Genomic DNA, 22341 nt, shown 5'->3' on the forward strand with positions numbered 1-22341 from the left:
GACTCTCCCTGGTTCAGTAGCAATTCATGGGAAACTTAGAAGGCCAGTGAGACTTAGCACCCTGGCTTTATCAGATTGTGTGGTCATTGTTATTTCCCTGTTAAGGCTGGGTGAGCCTTTCTTTAAACAGACTAAGTAATCTCCAAGAATTTTCTAGCTGCGACATATTTCATCATTTTTTCTTTGATAATTTTTTTTTAAAATTTAAATTTGAAACTAGCTTGTTTTACATGTCAATCCCAGTTCCCACACCCTCCCATCTACCCCCTCCCCCCATACAAAAGCCCATCCCATCCCTTTTCTGCTCCAGAGGGAGGGTGAGGCCTTCCCTTGGGAATCTTCAATGTCACATCATTTGGAGCAGGGCCTAGGTCCTCCCCCATGTGTCTAGGCTGAGAGAGTATCTCTCTGTGTAGAATGGACTCCCAAAGTCCATTTGTATACTAGCGATAAATACTGATCCACTACCAGAGGTTCCATAGACTGCTCAGTCCTCCTAACTAACACCCATATTCAGGGGATCTGGGTTGGTCCTATGCTGGTTTCCCAGCTGTCAGACTGGAGTTCATGAGCTCCCCCTTTTTCAGGTAGGCTGATTCTGTGGGTTTCTCCAGCCTGGTCTTGACCCCTTTGCTCATCACTCCTCCTTGTCTGCAACTGGATTCTAAGAGTTCAGCTCACTGTTTAGCTGTGGATGTCTGCTTCTGTTTCCATCAGCTACTGAATGAAGGCTCTAGGATGGCATATAAGGTAGTCATCAATCTCATTATTGGGGAAGGGCATTTAAGGTAGCTTCTCCACTATTGCTTAGATTGTTAATTGGGATCATTCTTGTAGATCTCTGGACATTTCCCTAGTGCCAGATTTCTCTTAAAACCTCCCTCTATTATGGCTCCCTCTATTATGGCTCCCTCTATTATGGTCTCTCTTTTCTTGCTCTCCTCTATTCTTCCCCTGACTCAATCTTCATGCTCTCGCATGTTCTCCTCTCCCCTCCTCTTCCTGCAGTTTATATAATCCCCTGGATCCTGGGTTACAGGCCAGCTTTTATGTTCGTGCATCCTTCTGTCCACAAGATGGCAGACTTTATGTTGTTTTCCACAGTCTGCAATGGTTAAAAAGAACCTCAACCCTCTTGCAATTTAGAAAATTTAAACCTACAGATTGCTGGGGAAAGTCTGATAGAAGCAGCATGGATTTTTACAGCCTGAATAAATGGTGTCTTAAACACTCCAGATTTTGACAATAAAGGTTTCATTTTCTGAGTAGGAGTACTGCTTGAGACTATATTTCTGTAAAAATGTAGAAACTCCACCAGGATTAAAGACACAAGTATTTTCATGTTTTTCATTTCCTTTACAAAATCAAGGACAGAGTTTTTGAAAGTTAGAATTGGTGAAAACTTTTACAATGGAGGCTACTAGATGAAGTTCTCAAAATACGCAATCATCTTTAACCTTTTTCCTTGACTCAGTGTGTCAATGTTGTTTATTTAGTGTGTGTGTGTGTGTGTGTGTGTGTGTGTGTGTGTGTGTGTGTGTGTGTTTGGAGGGGGCCACTGGGAAATAAGAATTCCTTTGGGGAAGAATTATCCAACCATATTCCCGGATATCATAGACAAAGCTGAAAATTAGAAAGAAGATTTCAGAGTAGCTCGGTCATTCTCTTTAATTTGAAGGAAACTGATTCCCCAAGGTCTGTGTGCCTGTGTGGTTTTCTAACTCACCCTGCTCAGCAGCTCATTCATTTCCATCACCAGGGTGTTCAGGTTGCCCTCTGCCACCTGAATGAGTCTTTCTGGTGCTCGCTGAGGTGAAAGCAGGTGCTGGAAAAGATTTCAGACCATATACATCTTAGTAAATGGGTTAGCAGCCATCCTAGGGTCGCACAGAGCACATTTTCCTGTACACACTGAATACTTAGGCATTTCTGCCCTCAATAGAAGGGAAACTACTTACTGTAAGTGGACACATGCTCAAAGACTGCCACACCAGACACTCACGTAAATATTGACCTACTGCAGTTTATTGAGAAATTACCATGTTCAAAAATTTTGTTTATCCCCACCACTCAAAATTCACTTCTTATAAGAATTCTGTGAAATAAAAGGTGCTTCATTTTCTGAATGAGCAAACTATGGACTGCAGAAAGTCTTTTTTACAAAAGGCTGGTATTTGGTTGTGTTTAGAAGGATCTTTGCGTTTGTTAAGGCTTCCATTCTAATCAGCATGACTGTAATTTACAAGGGAGAAAGAGAGCAGCCCCTGATACAAGGAACTTGCTAGCTAGGCTCGTCCTGTGGTCAAGATTGGTACGAGCTAGTGTTGCACACACAGCTGAGTCAGATTCCACTACAATCTACAGTCTACTTTCAGACAAGGCCACCCTGTGATAGTGATGAATGAAACAAGAATCTGTAAGCTTGTCAAAGAGTAGACAGTTCCACATCCTTGTACAGATCACAAAAGTATCCCAATGCCTGTTTTGTGCCTATAGGAGGGAACATCATTCCTTATTAATCACAATGTTAACCACCCCCTGTTTTAGCTAAGATTCACCAGAAATTCAGTTAGAGTTCCAGTCTCACTTTCAATGGCTGAAAGAACTGTAAGCTTCTGCGTCTGGGAACCTGTTCCATTCACAGAGGCCAAGTCCAAGTCTAAATGTTGTGTATCATTGTTTATGCCTTCTCACTGAGATACTGCATGATTCCCTCATGGTGCTTAATGTCAACGATGGTAGTAGATAAATAAACCCAGCTCTGGCTATCATGGGTATTGTTCTGATGGCCTTTGGCTAGAATTTGGGAACCATAACAGGATCAAATATAGTTCTCAAAGGTTGTAAAATATCAAAATGGGATCCTCAGTTTTCAAATAATAGATTTACTATGAAAAAAGAATTGAAATAATGAAGAAAGACTGGAATTAAAGAATCACAGAGATCATTTTCACAAACTCCAAGACATAAGAAAGAGGGTTGACAGAAGTCTTTGTATTAGTGATGCTCATGGGTAGAACCTCTTCCAGGCTCCAGGAAACTCACCATCCAATGATGACATACTATTTTTAGAAACGTTTATGCCCAACTTAATTATTTGCTTTTCTAATTTGTTTTCCAGTCCGTATTCTCTCTCTGTGTGTTGAAAATTGCTAGTCAGCCTCCTTTTCATAATGTCTTTTATGTTCGTGAATGTAAGACTATGAGGTAAATAGACTGTAGCCTAGCTTTCAAGGTTGTCCTTTATATTGGCCTGTCCTCTAGAATTCCAGCCTTATCTCTCACAAGCAGGCCTGATTTCTAATGTGGGCCAGACAGGTCCAATGCACATCTCTGTCATAGGTAGGTGGCTCTTTTAAGCAAGAGTAGGTAGTAAGAGTATGGCCTTTGGCCAACGAGGCCTCATTACTAGCTAACTAGATTGCCCCATCTGAATTATTTTTGTCTCTTTGAGGTTGGAAAAGATGTTCAATTTCAAAGGCCCTTAAGTCATACTGCCTCTACTCAAATCTCACCACTACATTTACTAGCCTTGAAATTGTGCTTCAAGCAATACTGCATTGTGCCTCAGTTTTTCTACTTAAAAATATTGAATATGGCACTTTTATTTTAGTCATTTCAGACTATTTCAACAAAAATTACCATAGACAAGGTCGCTTGAACAAAATGTACAGTTTTGGAAGCTGAACAACCGAAGGTTGTCAACTAATTTGGTTGCTGGTAAGGACCTACACATGGTTATATTTTCCCTGTGTTCTGAAATGGCTGGCAGAGAGACAGTCCCCTTTCCTATTCTTTTCAGGCTAACCTTGCAGCATGAGTGCTTCATCCTCTTCCTCAACTTAACAATGATCACCTCCCAAAGATTTGATTCAAAATACCATCATGAGGGTAACTAGGGCTTGTGTAGCTCACAAATTGATGTGTTGAAATGCTAGTCTATAAGGTAACGATGTCATTAAGTGTAATTTTGAGAAGTGATTAGGTAATAAGGGGAAAACCCATCTTCCTGGGATTGTAACCCTTAAATATATAATAAAAGAGCTCACAATTCTTGCTATTAGATGAGGCCAAAGTAAGGAATCATGTATACATGAGAAATGAGCCCTTACTAGACACTGAGTCTGCCTTAGATTTGGGCTTTCCAGGCTGCAGAACTGTTACAAATGTATTTCTATTGTTTATAACGTAGCCAGTTATGGTATTCTGTGAAAGCAACCAAACAGACTAAGACAAATTTTCCATATAGAAACTTATGGGGACACAAACTACTTATTAAAACTCCATTTTGCTTCTTGGGTTTTTATTGTTACTCTTGCAAGAACTACGTGTTGTTATACATGAACAATTTTAATTATATAACTTTTCAACAAATGTTAGTTATTTTTACTGCCATCATTAAGGTAATGGTGAGGATTAAAGCATATATTCCCTAGAAAAGTATCTCCTGCTAGCTAGTGAATGAAGTAAAGACGTCTTCCTCCAGTCGTCACCAGCATTTCTCTTCCTTTTAAAACCTCTGCCACTCAGGTCCCAAGAAAACTATGCTCTCATTACTGGTGGTTTTCCTAGTTGCCCTGAATCTTACCAGTTTCCCAGTTTTTGTGCATCAAATCTTTAGAAGGTACATGCTAACTAGATATTTTTGCTAATGGCTTAATTACTGTTTAACTTTTATTTTTTTTTAAACAGCAGAGGGTCTGTGTATGCTTCCCAAAGGCATGGAAAGACCAGAGGAGGTAAGAAATGCACAGGGAGCTGATTGTGACTGGGGAGCCTATGACTTCTCAGTAACTACTTGATAATTGAGTGAACAACATTCAAGTAACTACTTTGCACTAATTTTAAACCACATTAGTTTTCTAAATGTTGCTTCTAGCCTTTCACACATTGGAAGCTTTAGCAATCTTTTAGAACAGAGGGTCAGAATCACTGTCAAAGTTGCAAAACATTTTAATCTTGTTTTTCAATATTAATAAAGAGCAATGAAAGTATTCCTGACTCCCAGGATAGGCAGCTGGCAGATGTATTCCAGTACTTGATCTTAAAGCATATATTTGCATGGATCAAAGGTCAATTTTAATGTATAAGTCAGGTATGCTTGTCACTTCAGGACCCCCTGTAGGGGCTATTGAGTTCCATTAAAGGAATGTAGACTAAGAAACTACCAGTCACCTGTAGAAGAGTGGGGGTGTAGTCAATATCACATTCTCCTTGTGAGAAGTAATTCACTTTCAGCCGAGATCATATTACTTTAGATTAATGCTTTTAATTTGAATTTTATTGGTTTTGCAGACTTCTGTAAGGATTAATTTGTTTTGATTTTATGGAGCTATAAGTATAAGGGATACCTACCTGATTTTATGTTTGCACATATTCAAGTCACATAATAAAACCGATTTAGGCCAACCAGGGAGATAGAAGAATATTTGCCTTTAATAGGACTCTGCATATTGCAGTTCTCCAGTTTGAAGCATCGGTTTAGAAGTTTCTTTCCTACACTTGTTCTCCTGGTTTTGGGTAGTGAAAGGAACATGTACTAATGATGGCCAAGACCACTTGGGAAGCCTTTGTTATCTCAGCCCCTGGCCCTGAAGCTGTGAGTGCCCCCACCGACCTTGAGTTCTTGAGTTGTATTTTCAAGCCCATGGAGAATTTTGTATGGAGCAGGCAATGGGCCAGTGAGGTTGATGTTCATGGCCATCTGTTGCAGATGGGCTAGGTCACCAAGAAGAAGGCCTGTGCATTCATCTCCACAAACTGTAAACGGGAATAACAAAGAATGGTTACTCATGCTGAACAGTCTAACCAGATGTTCACAAAGATATCAGTTATGGGACAGTTTATTATCCAATCATAGTTCTATGAAAGATGGTGAGGTACATCTCAGATAATTACTGCTCTCACACTGATGGCAGCTGAAGATAGATAAAAACATCAGAAGATTAAGTTGTATCTGTCATGTAGAACCTGGAAGACAGAGGATGACATAACTAAAACGACCAAACGAGAAGAACAGATTCAGTTTGCACTGGGAAAAGGGTGAAGCATGTTGAAGAACTGGTAAACGAAAGGCAAAACACAGCATATAAATCTATGAGAACACAGCAATAATGCTGCATTAGGATATTCACTGTATCCAAGCATATTATACATATTCCATGGTATTGCACGGCATCTGTAGCGATTTCTCCTGCAAAGGCTTCATGAATTATAAAAAAAAAAGGTATATAAAAGTATTATCAAAAGATTTTGCAGGTGTTTGCACAAATGTGTTTGTATGTACAGGCACAGTCATACACGTGGGTATGCTGAATGGTTGTGTGTAGGTCAGAGGTAAAGATAGAAATCTTACTTTATAACTCTCCCTGGACCATGGGTTCCCTTTACGGCTATACTGGCTTGTCAGTAAATGTCAGAAATGCTCATGGGTCCATCTCTCCAAAGCGGGTGATTACAGGAGTGTATTGTCACACTCACCATTTTCCTTGGTGCTGGGGCTATGAACTTAGGTCTTCATTATTATGAGGCAATCACATTACTGACAGAGACCTCACCTCACTGCCCCCCCAGAATGTTTTAAGCCCCAAAGAAAGAACCTTTCTTTCTGCGATGATGTTTTTCCTTGTCTTGATGTTTACTCTTTTAGCCAGAATTTCCTTCTTTCCCCAAACATTTTATTTCTCACAAGAGCTGCAGTTCTACAAATCTCTACTGTGATGATAAACGTTAGCCAGTCTTGCAAATACACAGCTTCCAAAGGCAGGGCAAGATCTAATCTGAAAGTAACTGACTTTGGTAGTGTCATTCACATTATCCTTAATGGTCAGAAAAGGGAGCTATTCAAACCTCATAGTGGTAGAGAGGGTGCTGGGAGGATTGATGGAGGGCGAAATGGACTTTCGCCAGTCCAGATTAAACCTAAAGTAACATCACAGTTTTTTTTTTTTAAAGAGAACATCTTTATTATTTGGATAAAGTAAAGTATATTTGCTTAATTTTTCTTTTTCTTTCTTTTTTTTTTTTTTTTGATACCAGGTCTCAGATAGTTCAGGCTAGCCTTGAATTTGCTATGTAGCTGAGGATGACCTCAAAATTATGACTTTCTGTCATCTACCTCCTGAATGTTGGGATTACAAACATGAACTGCCATGCCTGGTTTCTGCATACTGGAAGCCAGGGTTCTGTGAGTGCTGAGTAAGTACTCTCTCATCTAAGGTACATCTCTAGCTCCACACTTCGAACTTTTTTGTAAGATATGCATCTTTACACCAGGGAGCACAGATTTTCATAATTATATTCTATCATAAATCAACGTGAACATATGCAGATTTTTCTTCTATCTGCTCATGGATCAAAACCATATCCATGTTAGAAGAGAAAAATATACATAACATGGAAAACACCGAGTTCTTGAGTGTGATTGGCTCATGCCCCAGACTGGCAAGAATTCAATTAGTTCTCTAAACAGCAATCCCCTGAGCACTTCATGGAGAGAAAACCATTTACAGAAGCTTGTAAACAAAGGGAAGCAGTACAGAGAGGATGTTTTGAAAGGACAGCAGTTAGAGGTGAGCTGCCATGTTCCTTCACCAGGATTTAACAGACCCAGCAAGGCTTTCAGTAAATCAGCTTTTTGCAGGTGGCAAGTACAAGGGTGGCATGTCACCTGAGTTCCTATGCAAGCTCCTGACATTCTACAAGTGAAAGGCAGGAGCTGAAGTCTAGAGTTAGAACCATGTCTCTTACTGTTCCAGCCAGGGTGAAAGAGAATTTCTGCACCATGGAAACACAATGAAAGGAAGAAAGAACAGTGACTCCATCACCCTTGGGCAATTAGAGCTTCAATAGACATGTCAGCATTCAATCATTCTAGAAAGCATATCACAAGAGACAATGAAGTGCTGGCTGGTCTAACGAGGGGAAGATTCTTAGTGTGGCTCTCAAGCACCACTGGGTAAATATTTGTAGAAGGCACATGGCATAGTAGCACACATTCATGAACAGGAGAAAAAATAGGGAGGTAGGAGTTTGAGATCAGAGAGAGAAAGGTGTTGGTCATATGGGAAATGTCTGAAGGTAAGAATGGCATGCTTGATAACCAGTGGAGAGCCATATGAATGTGTAAGGAATACTGCCTAAAAGGGCAGTAGTTGTCTGAGACTGAGAAAGATGCTAGTTCTTATTATAGTCCTGGGAATATACCTAGAGAATTTTACATTGCACAACCAATACACTTGCTCATCTGTCTTTATTGCTTCTCAACACATAGCTAAGAGATAGAATCAGCTCAGATGTCCATCACCTGGTGAATGAACAAGGAAAATACGGTATATGTACCCACAGAACTGTATTCAGCTACAAAGAAAAATGAAGGTAAATGGGTGGAATAAGGAAAACATAACCTAGACATGAAAACGCAAACACTGTATATTCTTCCTCATTTGTGGATCCAAGCTTCTCTATTTTCCACTTCCTGTATAGGCCAGAAATCTTAAGGGAGGGGAGATAGTATAATATAGATACTATGAAATAGTGTTGGGGGAGAAGAAAAGTTTAAACAGGGAGAGGAAGAGAGAATAGTATAACAAGGAGGCAAGGGGAAGGCTAAGAAAAGCAAAGTATGAAAACGTTAAAGAAAATCTACTATATTGTAACAACAACAGCAACAAAACCCAAAGAAAGAAAAACCAAATCAAACAAAAAGCACAGTTCATCCTAAAACTAGTTAGGGAGGAGACATCTTCCCACTGGGAAAAAGTTTGTCCTCAATGCCAGGTGTGGAGTATTTGGTCAAGGAGACTCTAGGCTCTAGATTAGTACTCTAGACTCTAGAGTTCTCCAAAGCCATGTAGTGCATTGTGATTTTTCTTGCTCAACCCCCGCCCTGAACTAGATTACAAGTGTCTATTGCTAAAGATGTGAAGCACAATAACTGAGTGAGAGAATTTGGATGTGAGCTGACAACTCCTCCCTGCTGGCTTATTTTTCATGATGCTGGAGGTGCTATTCAGGCAGTCAGGGGGAGAAAGGAATTGACAGTGTTACCTAGCTTTGCATGCCTAGCCTACAGGAGAAAATCCTGGAACTATAAACCCACTCCAAAGCACGTGGCGGGAGAGGTCATTGTCCCTGGTGAAGGGAACATAAATGTGTTGTTTAGCTAAATTGATACAGTGATGAACCAATCACCTTCTAAATGTATTTGTTTATACCCATACACAATCACAACTCTCAGCTGTAATCAGAGAAGCTTGTGTTCACAGAGAATTATGCTAAATGCTGAGACTCGGCTGTAAAAGATACTGAGAGGTAACAGTTGACTGTTCAGAGTTAAATAAGACATTTATTGTATTCCCTCCAAGGGTTAGAGAACATGGAGAAGAGGAGCATAAAGAATACAAGTGCCAGAAGACAGGGAGAAGAGCTGCAGGACACCATCTTTGGGGCATACAAAGATGCCATACATGCATCATTGCAACCACAGACTTGCAAAAAATGTGTATGACTGCACTGGATCAGCATGAGGCTGAGGCCATCAACAGTCAAGCATGGATGGGGGAGGGATTCAGGGGCCTTGCCCCACACTATTCCCTACCAATACATTCAGGAAATGGAGCATGATTGCTTTCAGGTGTGTAGCTACCGGTGATTCCCACCAGGTTCCAAAGGATAGTCCTAATCCAATGGTCATGAAGATTTTCCTGATTAAACTAAATGGCTTAAACTCAAAACCAAACCCAAAGTCTTAAATCCAGAAAAGGACTCTAAGAGAGGAGGGAGGTTGAAGGGTGGTAGAGAGGTAAGTGAGAGCTTGGGGAGAGAATGACCAGAATGAATTATACAAAATATAAGCACATGACATTGTCAAAGAAGTTAATGAGTAAAAACGAAAATGAAATCTTAAAGATAATGGTCCCAATGAATACATACAGAAACTGCTGTTTTCTGGTGACCCAGAGAAATGTACTGTAATGGAGGGAATGCAGGGATATGAATGACTAAGAAAGGACACATTTAGGTTATGAACTAAGATGTTCATTTCTGGGGGGGGGGTGAACAGAGCTACAACTTCTTTGTTTTTATTACCATTAAGAGGCAAGTCTACCTTACTTCCTCCCAATTCTGGATTGGATTTGCAACGTACTCTAATCCACAGAATGTGACAAGGAATTTTTTTGGGGGGGAGGGCGCTTAGGTCTCAGCTTCCAAGATTCAAAGATTTTACTTTCACATTCTTAGAACTCTGCTGCCCAGAGTATAATCCCAGGTTAGGCTCATTAAGAGACATGCAACATGAGAGAAAGAAAGGCTTATCCTCACTATCATCATGTCCGATACCACCATGCAATTAAGAGATAAGTAATACTTGCTCCATGTTTGGAGTTATGGTTTGGAATGTGGATTCATACTAGGGACTGTTAAGTCTCAGTTCCTAAGTTAAAAACAAGCGTGTATAACAATTCTTAATATTATTAAAGTCTTAAGGGGTTGGGGACCCAGCTCAGTGGCAAAATACTTCTTGGCTACCCCACAAATGGCCTTTTGCAAGAACTCACCCATGCCATTTTTTATGTCTCTGGGCCAAGGGTCTACCATTAGGTCCCATGTTATAGTCTCTGTGTTTGCTTCTTAAGGAACAAAGTGAGGCAGATTTTCATAAGTGAAAGGTAGGTTTTATAGTATGCTCCAGTTTTACACTCACATCTGTCCCAACAGCTAAGAAAGACTTATAGATACAACATCTATGGGGGAGTTTTCTAAACTTTTATCCATCTCACTCATTGAGTTTTAAGGTACACATTGATGGGAATTGTACCATTTACATAATGGTTTGTCATTTTATTCTGACATAAAATATTTTACTTATGCCACAAGCTACTTTTCTTTGACCTTAAAATGTATGAAGTGTATTGTAGCAGACACTTGAGAAGCCATAAAACGAAAAATAAATTTAATTCACTTTGATAGGAAGATCTGAGACACGTAGAGAGACATGGGGTATTCACCTTCTATAAACAATGGCTCTCTGACAAGGCTGCTGTGTAAATTAATACCTAGCTCATAATCAGGACACCCTCCAAACCTCTCTAAACCATTCTCCTAATTCAATAATATGGATAAGCTTATAAAGTGAGAGCTTGCCGAAAATGCATGAGAGTAAAAGCAAATATTTCAAGACTATGATTAGATTTTACATGACTAAATGTTTCCGAGTCTTTGCCTATAAAAGTTTCAGGATAAATTTGTGTTAATATTAACAAATGCAGTACTAAATTCAGGTTGTTATAGCTGGGCACATGTAAGGGGCAGATCATGCAGCTGATATTACACATCTTTCTGTTAGCAATTATTCCAAAATATTGCATTTCTACCAGAATCCCCCATGCATAGTAATTACTGGCTTACTATCACACAAAAAAAAATTTTACAAAGTGCATTTAAACCAAAGAAGCTGAAGCTGAGACTACACTGAGCATTTGGAAAAGGCCAAATCCTTAAACCAATTTTAGGGAGAAATACAAAAATTGTCTGTTCTAATTAACTAGAGATAAATGAATTTAAATTCACCTTCTAAAGAAAGGATAAAATTTATACTATAATGTGTATATTTTAAATTAATTAGGAAAACTAAAAGGCTTTGATACAGCTCTGGTTTTGAATTTTTTGTCTATCTTCTTCTTGATACCTGGAAAAAGGAATGTTTAAGCAGGACAAATAGTATATACTTGTGAGCCTTGTGTTGTAGAGGAAAAGGCAGCAGGAGACTCACAAGTTCAAAGCCAGCCTGAGCTATGACAATCTGGGTTGACACCATGAGATGCTTGCCTTAAGAAAAAAAAAAAAAAGACAACAGATTTGGGGCTTATTAAAACAGATTTGGCAATACTTCATTATTTATAAGTCATTATCTGACATAAGAATTTGAATTCAGACTTACTCAAAAGGTTTATTCACCTTGTTTCTTTGGTTAGAGAAATAAGTATTTGGGAAGTGTTAGAATAGTATCAGATGACCAATTAAGAGAGAGCTGTTCCCTCCCAGCCACCACCTCTAGGAGTGGACACGCATTGTCTGCTTGCTGAGCTTTAATACAGTTTCATGGGCCAATGACTTAGTTAAGGGACCACCCATAGGAAGGCAGGTTCACCTTATACCATGCTTAAGAGGCAGACAAATTATTCCTTTAAGGACATAATGTACTTTTTCTTCCCCGAATTCCTATCACCTTGAACAGTTCCTTTGAACCACCATGAGACCCTGCTGGGTCTTCTGAATCCCGATTAGATGTAACTCCTCCTTTTCCTTCTCTTCTGTCTTTATTTCGGGTGCCCATCAGAGCCTCACTCCGCTTTTTCTGGTACTTTAGGCTTCCTTAGCCTTCCTCCAAAGCCCACCTCCCTGCTGGGTGGCTGTCTATTTACGATGTAGCTAACATCCGTGCTGCCCTAACTTGGAGATCACTGCTTTTTTCTTCTCTTCTGTATTCTTCTCATTGGAAAGATGCTGAAATTCACAACTTGCCTGCCCTAAAGTCGTCTTTATTGTTGTTGCTGTTGTCATCGTCTACTTCTTCCTCCCCTTTCTCCTTCTTCCTCTTTCTCCCTCCTCTTCCTTCTATAAAACGGTCACTCCCAGGCTTCTGTTTACATTTGTTCTTAAATTCTTATATTAATGAGACTAAGAGTTCCAGCAGGGGTCCCTGATTTCTCTGGTATCTTTAGATAACAACAAAGATAATCTCCCAAAATTTCCAGTAATGTAAATTTAGGCAAAAGTTCAGACATTTATACCTGTACAAGATTCAAGGTATAAATGTGAATTCCATTTAAACTAAATCAAGTTATGTAGCATGGAAAAATAAATGCTAGGAGAGAGAGAGCTCAGACAGGACGGTGCTTGCCACACAAACACAAGGACCTGAGTTTGATCCCCAGACACACTTGAAGATCGGGATATGATGGCACAGACTTGTAGTACTATCACCGAGGAGCCAGAACCTGACAGTACACTATCACTGGGGTTTAATTGTTAGACAATTATGACTAAAGAGTGAGTCCTGGGCCAGTGAGAGACACTGTCTCAAAAAACAAAGCAGACAGAACTTGAAGAGGAATGACACTTGAAATTGTCCTCTGTCTTCCATACACATGTGCACATAATTCTGTGCATACCAGCACACATAAAATAGTCATGGCCCATGGTGGTTAGGTATGTAGAAAGATTGAATACAGAAACTCAAAGGAAAGAGACATTGTAGGGAGAGCCAAAGAGTGGTTTCCGGTGACTTATGGTATCTAGAATTAGAGATAATTATGAAAAAATGTGATTCCGCCTAAGCCAAAGAAATATTTCACCAGAAACTGATGAGATATTCAAAATACCTTACCTTTAGAGATGGCCAAAGAGTTAAAGGGAACAGTCAGGGTCTGCCCTGGCTTGCTTCCTATTGCTACACTAAATCATGTTCATAAGCCACATGGGGAGTAATGGTCTTAATTTATCTTACAGCTTATAATCCACCACCACAGCAAGTCAAGACAGAGCTCAAGGCAGGAACCTAGAAGCAGAAACTGAAGCAGAAGCCATTGGAGCATGCTGTTTACTGACTTGCTCCTCATACCTTCCTCAGTTTGTTTAAATACCCCAGGGGCCTCCTGTCCAAGAATGGCATCACTCATAGTGAGCTGGGCTTTCCCACATAGGTCTTTAATAAAAATAATGCCCCAATTTTTCCCTTTAGGCCAATCTGATGGAGTCATTTCTCATTTGAGAATCCTTCTTATCAGATGACCAAGCTTATGCCAAGTTGACATAAAATAAAATAAAATAAAACAAAAAACTAACTAGTGAGGTGATATCTTGCTTTTACAAATAAAGCCTGTCTGAAGATCAGAGAATGGAGCTTGCCACTAACTAACCATAGAGGTTTGGAAGTCTATACAGACAGGAAGTGAGATGGCTGAGCACAGACAGGAAGTAAGATGACTGGGAGGAGAGAGGATATAAAGGGGGAGGAAACAGGAACTCACTCTCTTGTCTGCTGAGATGCTAAGAAGGTAAGGTGTGACTGTGGTTGCTCAGTTTTCTCTGATCTCTCAGCATTTTCCTCTGTCTGACTCTGGGTTTTCATTATTTAGACCAATTAACAACTCCCTTTTACAAACTAGCACATGCCATCCTGATAAAAATACTTCCAATATGGACTTTTCCCATTCTAGAAATTATGAAATAATGTATAGAAAAACTGCCCCACTTTAATCAATATGTGATTATTCTCTTCTTTGTGGGGAGGGGTCATTAAATCTTTGGGTCTATCCAAAGTGAAGAACCAGAGTAAAGTTCAGTTTATTCTTAAGTAAAAGCCTGATTAAAAGCAATAATTATAAGTAATCCCCATGAATAAGGCCCAACTGTGCTGGGCCTTAATTTCCTTCTGGTGCAGGCTTGCCAATATGGCATGAGGAATGATTAGACTCATCCAGAATCAGCCTCACAAATACTGTTCCACACAATAGTAGCATAGAATAATGTTAAGTAGGCTGTTGATTAAAAAAAAATAAATATGTTCTACATTATAGTAAAACAAATAAATGGATGAAGGCACAAAAGCTGCCTAAATAAATTGCTCTGCACTTGGATTTGAACATGACATCATCATGGCTTAAAGTCCCAGAAAGCTATGGCAAACATACTTTGAATGGCCTTTGAAAAGGGAATCTACTTGATAACTAAGTGATAGTAAAGACAGCATGACATATAGGGGTGAGTATGAAGGGTGATCTTATGCAAAGTCACAGATTAACAAATCACTTCAAAAGATCTTTTCAATTCATCTTTTGGAGCAGTAAGTGTTTATTTTTACAATGATGACAGTGTTCCCCTATTTTGTTTCTGCATATATGTTATATCACGGATCAACAGTATTCTAGTGATGACAAGGGCCTGTGTATTGTGATGGTGAGATGTTTGCTGGCAACTAGCTACTAAGAATAAGAATTTTGGGGCCAGTAAGATGACCTGGAATTTAAGAATGATCACCACTAAACCTGATGATCTGATTTCGATTCAAGCGACTTACATGGTGTAAGGAGAGAATCAACTCCCTCAAGTTGTCCTCTGACTTCCACATGAATCTCAGAGCATGTACAGCAGTAAATAAACAAATACATAAGCAAACAAATAAAATGAAGCAAAATATAAGGAGGAGCACCTTCACGGTGTCTCTGCCTAACTGCAGAGTCAAGAACACTTGGTGATTTCTACTGTGATACTGACGAGAGAGGAATCATTGTACATGTCGTATTTTAAATATGCTGTGATATAAATAACAAAATGGATGTATCACAGATACCTCATATGCAGTGACTATGAAAGTAAGCACGGATTTGATATTTATAAGACACGAGATAGTATTTTGGTTATATTCTATGGAGGAATGTCTTGCCAAAGTTACTAATTTTAGTTGCAGCTCCCCAGACGTGTTCTATATTTTACTCTGTCACTCATGGTCTGTTTTAAACACTGTATGGGTTACTCTGTTAACTATACATTTTAGGAAAATGGGACATTAACAAGTCTAGTTTGGGCTTCACATAGAAAACTTTTTGCGTTTAATACATAAGGGCTTTCTCACTCATTCTCAGATTTCAGGGTAGGTGGATATTCTCATTGTATGAAATGATATGTCAATTATGAACAAGGGTTTAGAGGGGAGGATGAATTTGTGTAACTCAGCTTACTAAACAGAAATCCTGTTTCAAGCATTAAAATAAAATATTCAGAACTCACAAATACACCTAAGAAATAAAAAGTGTCCAGCTGTCTTAAAACTGATAAATTTGGGATGGGCTGTAGCTCATTAATGGACTGTTTGGATAGCAGGCAAAGAAACCTCTGAGTTTGATGCTTGCAGACAAGAAAAAAAGAAGAGGTATGAAATTAACGCAAGTACCAACCTAATGTATCTTTTCTACTTCAATGAAGCAATACTCTGTAGACAAGTTCTGATGAATATGCATGGATCGTAATTAAATATCTGATCTCTTAAAACCTACAGATAGCCTCTAAGAGAAAAAAAATATGACCTGGGGCTGATAAGGATGGCTCAGCAGGTAAAGCTCCAAAACCTAACAGCATGGGTTTGATCATCTACATTCATAAGGTGGAGGAAAAAAGCAATTCCTGAAAGTTGTGCTCTGGCTTCCTTACAAATGCTGTGCTCTTCATATACACACAAGTACATACCCCTCCACACACACACTAAATAAATAAATAAAAATTGCAAATTCAGTGAAATGTTAAAAAAAAGTATCATTTGCCTAGTTAAAATAGTAGGTTTTTCTGATTATTGTCCAGTCTTATCCTAATGAGTTTTATATTACTCTACTGCACCTTACTTGTCTTCTACACTGTACTCTGTGTCACATCTGAATTCCTTTTATGGTAATCATCTGGGAGTTAAGGTAAGGCCAAAAGCAGCTCTCAGTAACATGTACAAATATGCTACAAGAATGAACCAGAATGTGTGGAGGGTTGAACATTGTACCTAGAAAATGGGAAGCTTCCAAGCAAGGCGAGCTTCTAAAATTGCTGTTATGGTGAACCTGTTGGTGGTGCAAGGAGTTCTCTAGGGGATGCCTGGCATCTGAACTAGGAGTCTGAAGGTGCTGGGTATTCAGTGACGCCATTTACCCACTCTCTTTGATGGACTTGATCTCTGAAGAGGGGCTAAAATCATCATACTGTGAGACTCTGGGGTCTCCACATTTCCTAATAAAATTATTATTGAATAAATTTATTATTATTATTATTATTATTGAACTATAATATATAAAATGATTACACCCTGTGGGAAATTCTCCAATGTCCTCCCACTTGTTAACTGTTTGAGACAGTTTGTCTTCAAACTTATGAACTAGTCAAGGAGGTCTTTGAACTGTGGATCCTCTTGTTTTCATTCCTCAAGTGCTAGGTTATGAGCATTCACGACCACAACAGGCTAAGGAAAGTCCTTTTAATATAAGTAAAGTCCTAGCCTGGCTTGCTGGCCAATTTAGGCAGTGACGGGCATCTCATGATTTCTTCATTTGTTCTACATTCTTCAAATTCTAAAGCATAGACTTTTATTTTTTTATTGAACAAATAGTGAGTCTATGGATTCTACAGATCACAGCTCTTCTGAAATAACACAATGAAGAAGCCTAGTCCATAATCTTGTATATAAATGTCCTAGGAAACACAGTACCATGTGCAATGACTATACATAATGAAAAACATTTTAGAAATGAACAAAAAAACTAAAGCTAAACACCAAAACATTTAAGTATATGATGAGACAATTTCAATTGTGTTTCTTAAGGAATTCATAAAAGAGAACAAAATCAATTCTCATATAATCCATACGAATAAACTGTTGGTGCGGTATCGGGTTTCTACCAAGCAGAGCCATGATCTTTTCTGCAGTCAACACCAAACTCACTGACAACAGCAAAGACATTCATTTTTTTCTTTACTCCTTCTGATGTTCTGTCTCCCTCATGCAGGTCCTTCTCCTAACTCACACCCCTCAGGCCTTCTGAAAATCCACTGTGATCCCATATGATGAAGCAGGCCCCACAGATACAACATACCAGGTCAGTCTATTCTTTGGTCCCTTGATCTAATTTAGCTTGGGGATAGAGAAGTCTCTCATAAAGAGAATTGAGAATGAGCCAGAGTTTTGTCCTTACTGAGTCTTGTTTTCTTAAGTCATTTTAAAAGCAGGGGTAGGAGGCAGGAGCTGTGGGGTGGGGGAGGGAGCAGTGTAGGAAAACCACATCATGTTTGTTCTAAACTGTGGAAACTGTAAAAGACGAGAAAGGAAGAAAAGTCTAGTTGTTCTGTGGGGCAGTTCTTAGGATCAGCCTAAGGAAAGGTGGAAGACAGGACCAGAAGCAAGAAGGAACCACTAAGCCTGAAGGAAGGCTGTAGAAAAAATGTCTACCTGTACAACACAGCTGTAGATAATGTAGAACAGGTGTGTAAATGGCAAAACAGTCCCCCAGGTTAACATTTTTATGGTATAAAAATCACTATGGTATTCTAGAAGGAAATGAAAATTTCCAGGACACAGTGATGGATGGACCATTATTTTGAGCAGGGTCAAATGCACCACTTGTGGACAAGAATAATGGGAATGGACACTGAGAGGTCATGTGACTCTGTCACCAATGGGTGAGTACCTTTGTTAATGAGTATCAGATGGAACATGTGAAAAATTACAGATACAAGGCAAAGATGAGTTAAGCATTCTTATTGCTGGGAGCGATTGTGGCATAATCCTCAGAGATTGCCAGCCTTTTTTTTTTTAGACTAGCCCATTGAGTTACAAGATTGCTACCTTCAGTCCCAATCTACCTCCCCCCCCCCACAACTTCCTGTAAGTAAGGCCAAGGCACTTATGATACATGTACTAATATGTAAGCAAAGAACTGATCACCAGAAAAAGAACATGAAGCTAACTTGACTGGAAAAAGCTCAATTCTTTTTAAAATAAATGTTTAGCAAGTAAGCCTTCTCTTTCATCTTTGGCTGACTTTAATGTGCTACTGTTTAATTTTTGTATACCACATTACACATTTTTAAAATTGATGTCTGAATAATTAATAGAATTGATTATTTGTAGTTCAAAGTTATTGAGGTGTGTCCATATATCACTTAGCTTGTTGTATCCATGTAAATAAGGAAATTGGGAAGCAGTGTTGTGGGGTGTTTGGCACATACTAAAAAAGATTTATTTATTTAATGTGTGTGTGTGTGTGTGTGTGTGTGTGTGTGTGTGTGTACACGCATGTGCATGTGCATGTGTGTGCTATAGGTCAGAAGACATTGTGGAAGTTACTTTCCTTCTATATGGGTGTCAGGGATTGACTGAGATTGAGGCTTGATGGCAAGAACCTTTGCCTATGGAGCTCTCTTGCTGGCCAAGGGTCTACCTTTAAAATTATTTCTAAAATAAACGTAATGAGAGAGAGAGAGAGAGAGAGAGAGAGAGAGAGAGAGAGAGAGAGAGAGAACAACAGTACTATCAAACAAATATTTTGGATTATACCTTTATAGTCTTCCTTACACCAACCTTCTCATATATTTTTGCTTATTTTTCCCCATCATACTGCAAAGGTCAAATGTGAAGCTCTGTGCAGGTGATATAAGCACACAAACATTGAGTTGTATTCATAGCCCTTCTTATTTACTTCAAGCACTATGTGTTCTCATTAGAGTTGGAATACAAAGAAAATCTTGTTTTATATTTTTAAAAATTATGCATTTCTGCATAGGCACGTGTGTTTCTTCTTGGGTAAGCACACACGAGTGCACATGACTGTAGAGGTCAGAATAGCACTTGAATCCCCTTGAGCTGGAATTAGAGACAGTTATGAACCTGGGGTCTGGGCATCGAACTCAGATCCTCTGGAAAAACAGCAGTACTCTTAACCTCTGAGCTATCTCTTCAGCACAGTGCAGTAGCCTATTTTTTTTTTTTGATTGTTTTCTTAATGCATCTTCCCAAATGTTTCAGTGTTACTGTTTTGTTTTGACCTACTTTTCAACCCAGGTTTAGCTTTTGAAGTAATTTTTTAGAAACCAGAGCACAAGCAAAAGTGCTTCTTAAAATGCAACTCAGAATTAGACACACATAAAACATGAAACAGGAAAGACTATCATGCACAAACACATTGAAGTATGTGTGTAAATATTGCAATAAAATGTGCTGAAACATATTTCTTTAGGAAAAAGCATAGCATGGTCCAATACTCTCCTTTTAACTTTATAAATAACTTTCTCTAGATTTGAATTGATGTAAGATCCAGTATTACATATTTCAATACTGAATCCAGAATCATGAGAGAAGAAGGGAGGAAGGTAGGGAGGGAGAGTGGGAGAGAGAGGAAGAGAGAGAGGGGGAGGGAGAGAGAGGGAGGGAGAGAAAGAGAGTGTGTGTGTAGGAGGAGAAAAAAACATGCCATCTCCTCACTGTTTACTCTGTATGTAACAAAACTTAAACACTTTAGTACATTGTAACTGCATCTAGGGTTTACAGTTTGAGATGAAGTTACAAAGCATTATGTAAAAGCGGGGAAAAAAGTCAGTTGTAATTTGAGGCTTAAAATGCCTATCCAGCCAATTACAAATTCAGGAGGATTCTAAAAGATTTAATAGACTTGGATCTTTAATCTGTCACAAGGGCAATGCCAACTTTAGGAAAAATAGCCAATCCAGAGATGGGCAAAAATAAGACTTGCATGGAGAAGCTTTGTTGTAGGTCTTCAATGAATTGACTAGAACATGCTGAGGATTTTCTCAGCTGTTCTTGGCTCAGTGGGATGGAGAAAAATCAGCATGGGAGCTGCAGAAGGTGGGTAGGTAGCTCCAGAGAGGATGCAGAGTAGCAACTGCTACTGCAAACAAGGAAGTATCAGGCTTATTGGAACAGAGACAGACAAGGAAGCCAGGCCCACGGAACCAGCAGCTAAGTTAGTATACATACAGACACACTCCGTGCCCTCGCGTGCATGCCAGTGTTCGCAGCCATCACACTTCCTTCCTGTGGCTCCAGGACGGCACGTGCAGAGTCCTGTGACTGCATCACAAGGAACAGGCAGGGAACCATAAGGATCACACTCACATTCTTGGCAGGAGCCTCCCGGGCTGCTTGGACTGCCAGTGTAGCCTGGGGCACACCTAGGTTGGAATAGGACAAAGCAGTGAATATTAGTGAAAGTCACATCCTAAATCTGCTGGTGTGTGTGTGTGTGTGTGTGTGTGTGTGTGTGTGTGTGTGTGTGTGTTACTAGGGATTCAGCCTTAGGTCTTTCTGTTGTTTTGTTTTAAGAAAAGCTATCACCAAGTTGCCAAGACTGGTCTTGAATTCACTCTGGAGCCCAGACAGGCTTTGAACATGCCATCTGCCTGTCTGCCTCATCTCTCTGAATAGCTCCAGTGGTGAGTCTGTATTCCCAGGTCTGGCATGGCCATTACCATTCTAATATAAGGTAACAAGTGTTCGATGAAAATATCATTTGAATAATCCCCTGAAGTTATTTCTTAACATCTACACAAGAAACGTGTTCATTCCAAGCAAGTTCAGATTGATTAAATCTTCCAAGGGCTCATTACAAGGCTAATGAAGATGAAGCTCAGGAAGGAGCTTCTGGATGATAGGGACAATCAAGAAACTATAGCAATTTTAAACCCTGACTGCACTGGGCAGGTCAAAGGTGATTTAAATGAGCCAAGAAGCTCTCATAAGCGGAACACATTTATCGGGAAGGTTATAATAAAAAAATTAATCAAGACCTTTGGTTTAATGTAGCTGAATAGAAGCAATTTTTAGGGAAATATAATCTGATCACTTATATGTTAGAGATGATAAACTTGAGGCTGTAACAACACCCGAGAATTGCAAAAACAACTCAAACCACTCACATCTGATCATATATGACCCTGCTCATCCATAAACTACAAGAACTACCAGGTCCTACTGATTCTACACAAATGCATTTAAAATGATTGATTTCTGTGATTCACTTTCAGACAGCAATTGTGATCTTACTATACATTCTTCTAGTCTTTTCTATAAGTTTTTGTTGGCAGATAGTGAGTGATAATTTCACTTTATAAAGTTAGCTGCAACATAAAATATTTATATAATTAATTGCTAAACATGATCTCACTGGTGCCCACGGTTGTTTTTAGTCATGATGCTACTGGTGTTTACAAGAGCATTAAATGAATATTCACTTAAATATAATCCCAAAGTGCGTAGCAGACATACAGAAGATATAGCCTTATCATATATAATCTATGTCCAAATGATGCTGACATCTTCCAAATAACTGAAAATGTTTTTGGATGTTTGTAGTATAAACTGTTCAATTTCTGTCAAATCCCATTGGGTGGTGTGAGTTCACCTTTCTGTACATTTATAAAAATTCTGGATATTATATGTTGTTATCATATACAGATTTTTGAAAGCATATCTTACAAACACATGCATTTTATTGGAATTTACAAAACTTACATCTAATTACTCCATTTTTATTGCCATTATTCTTGTAACCATTGATGATTGTGTAAAAGAATCTTTAAGTAGTTGATAGTAAACAATAGCAAATGGTTATTTAGTTTTCAGAAATGATAAATGGTTTCAGGCTCTCCTAGCAGGCTCTGGTGAAGTGGGCAAATAGGCTTTGGAAAAGAAAACTAGAAGTAAGTGTGATTTCAGATGAGTTTTCAATGTTAGCTTTATTATACATAGAAAATTCTAGAATTTAAAGAGGTTATTGAAATTCATTCTGC

General features: G+C 39.0%; 1 protein-coding gene across 1 annotated transcript in view; it reads right to left on the reverse strand.

Annotated features, from left to right (window-relative positions):
- The window catches only part of Lama2 (laminin subunit alpha 2), a 564428-nt gene that overhangs the window by 134047 nt on the left and 408040 nt on the right, over window positions 1-22341 (reverse strand). The window contains 3 exon segments of the mRNA XM_051175465.1: window positions 1727-1825; window positions 5618-5760; window positions 20531-20724. Of these exon segments, the coding sequence (XP_051031422.1) occupies window positions 1727-1825; window positions 5618-5760; window positions 20531-20724 (436 nt within the window).

The sequence above is a fragment of the Phodopus roborovskii genome, unplaced genomic scaffold (genome assembly GCF_943737965.1).
Source record: "Phodopus roborovskii unplaced genomic scaffold, PHOROB, whole genome shotgun sequence".
NCBI lineage: Eukaryota > Metazoa > Chordata > Mammalia > Rodentia > Cricetidae > Phodopus > Phodopus roborovskii.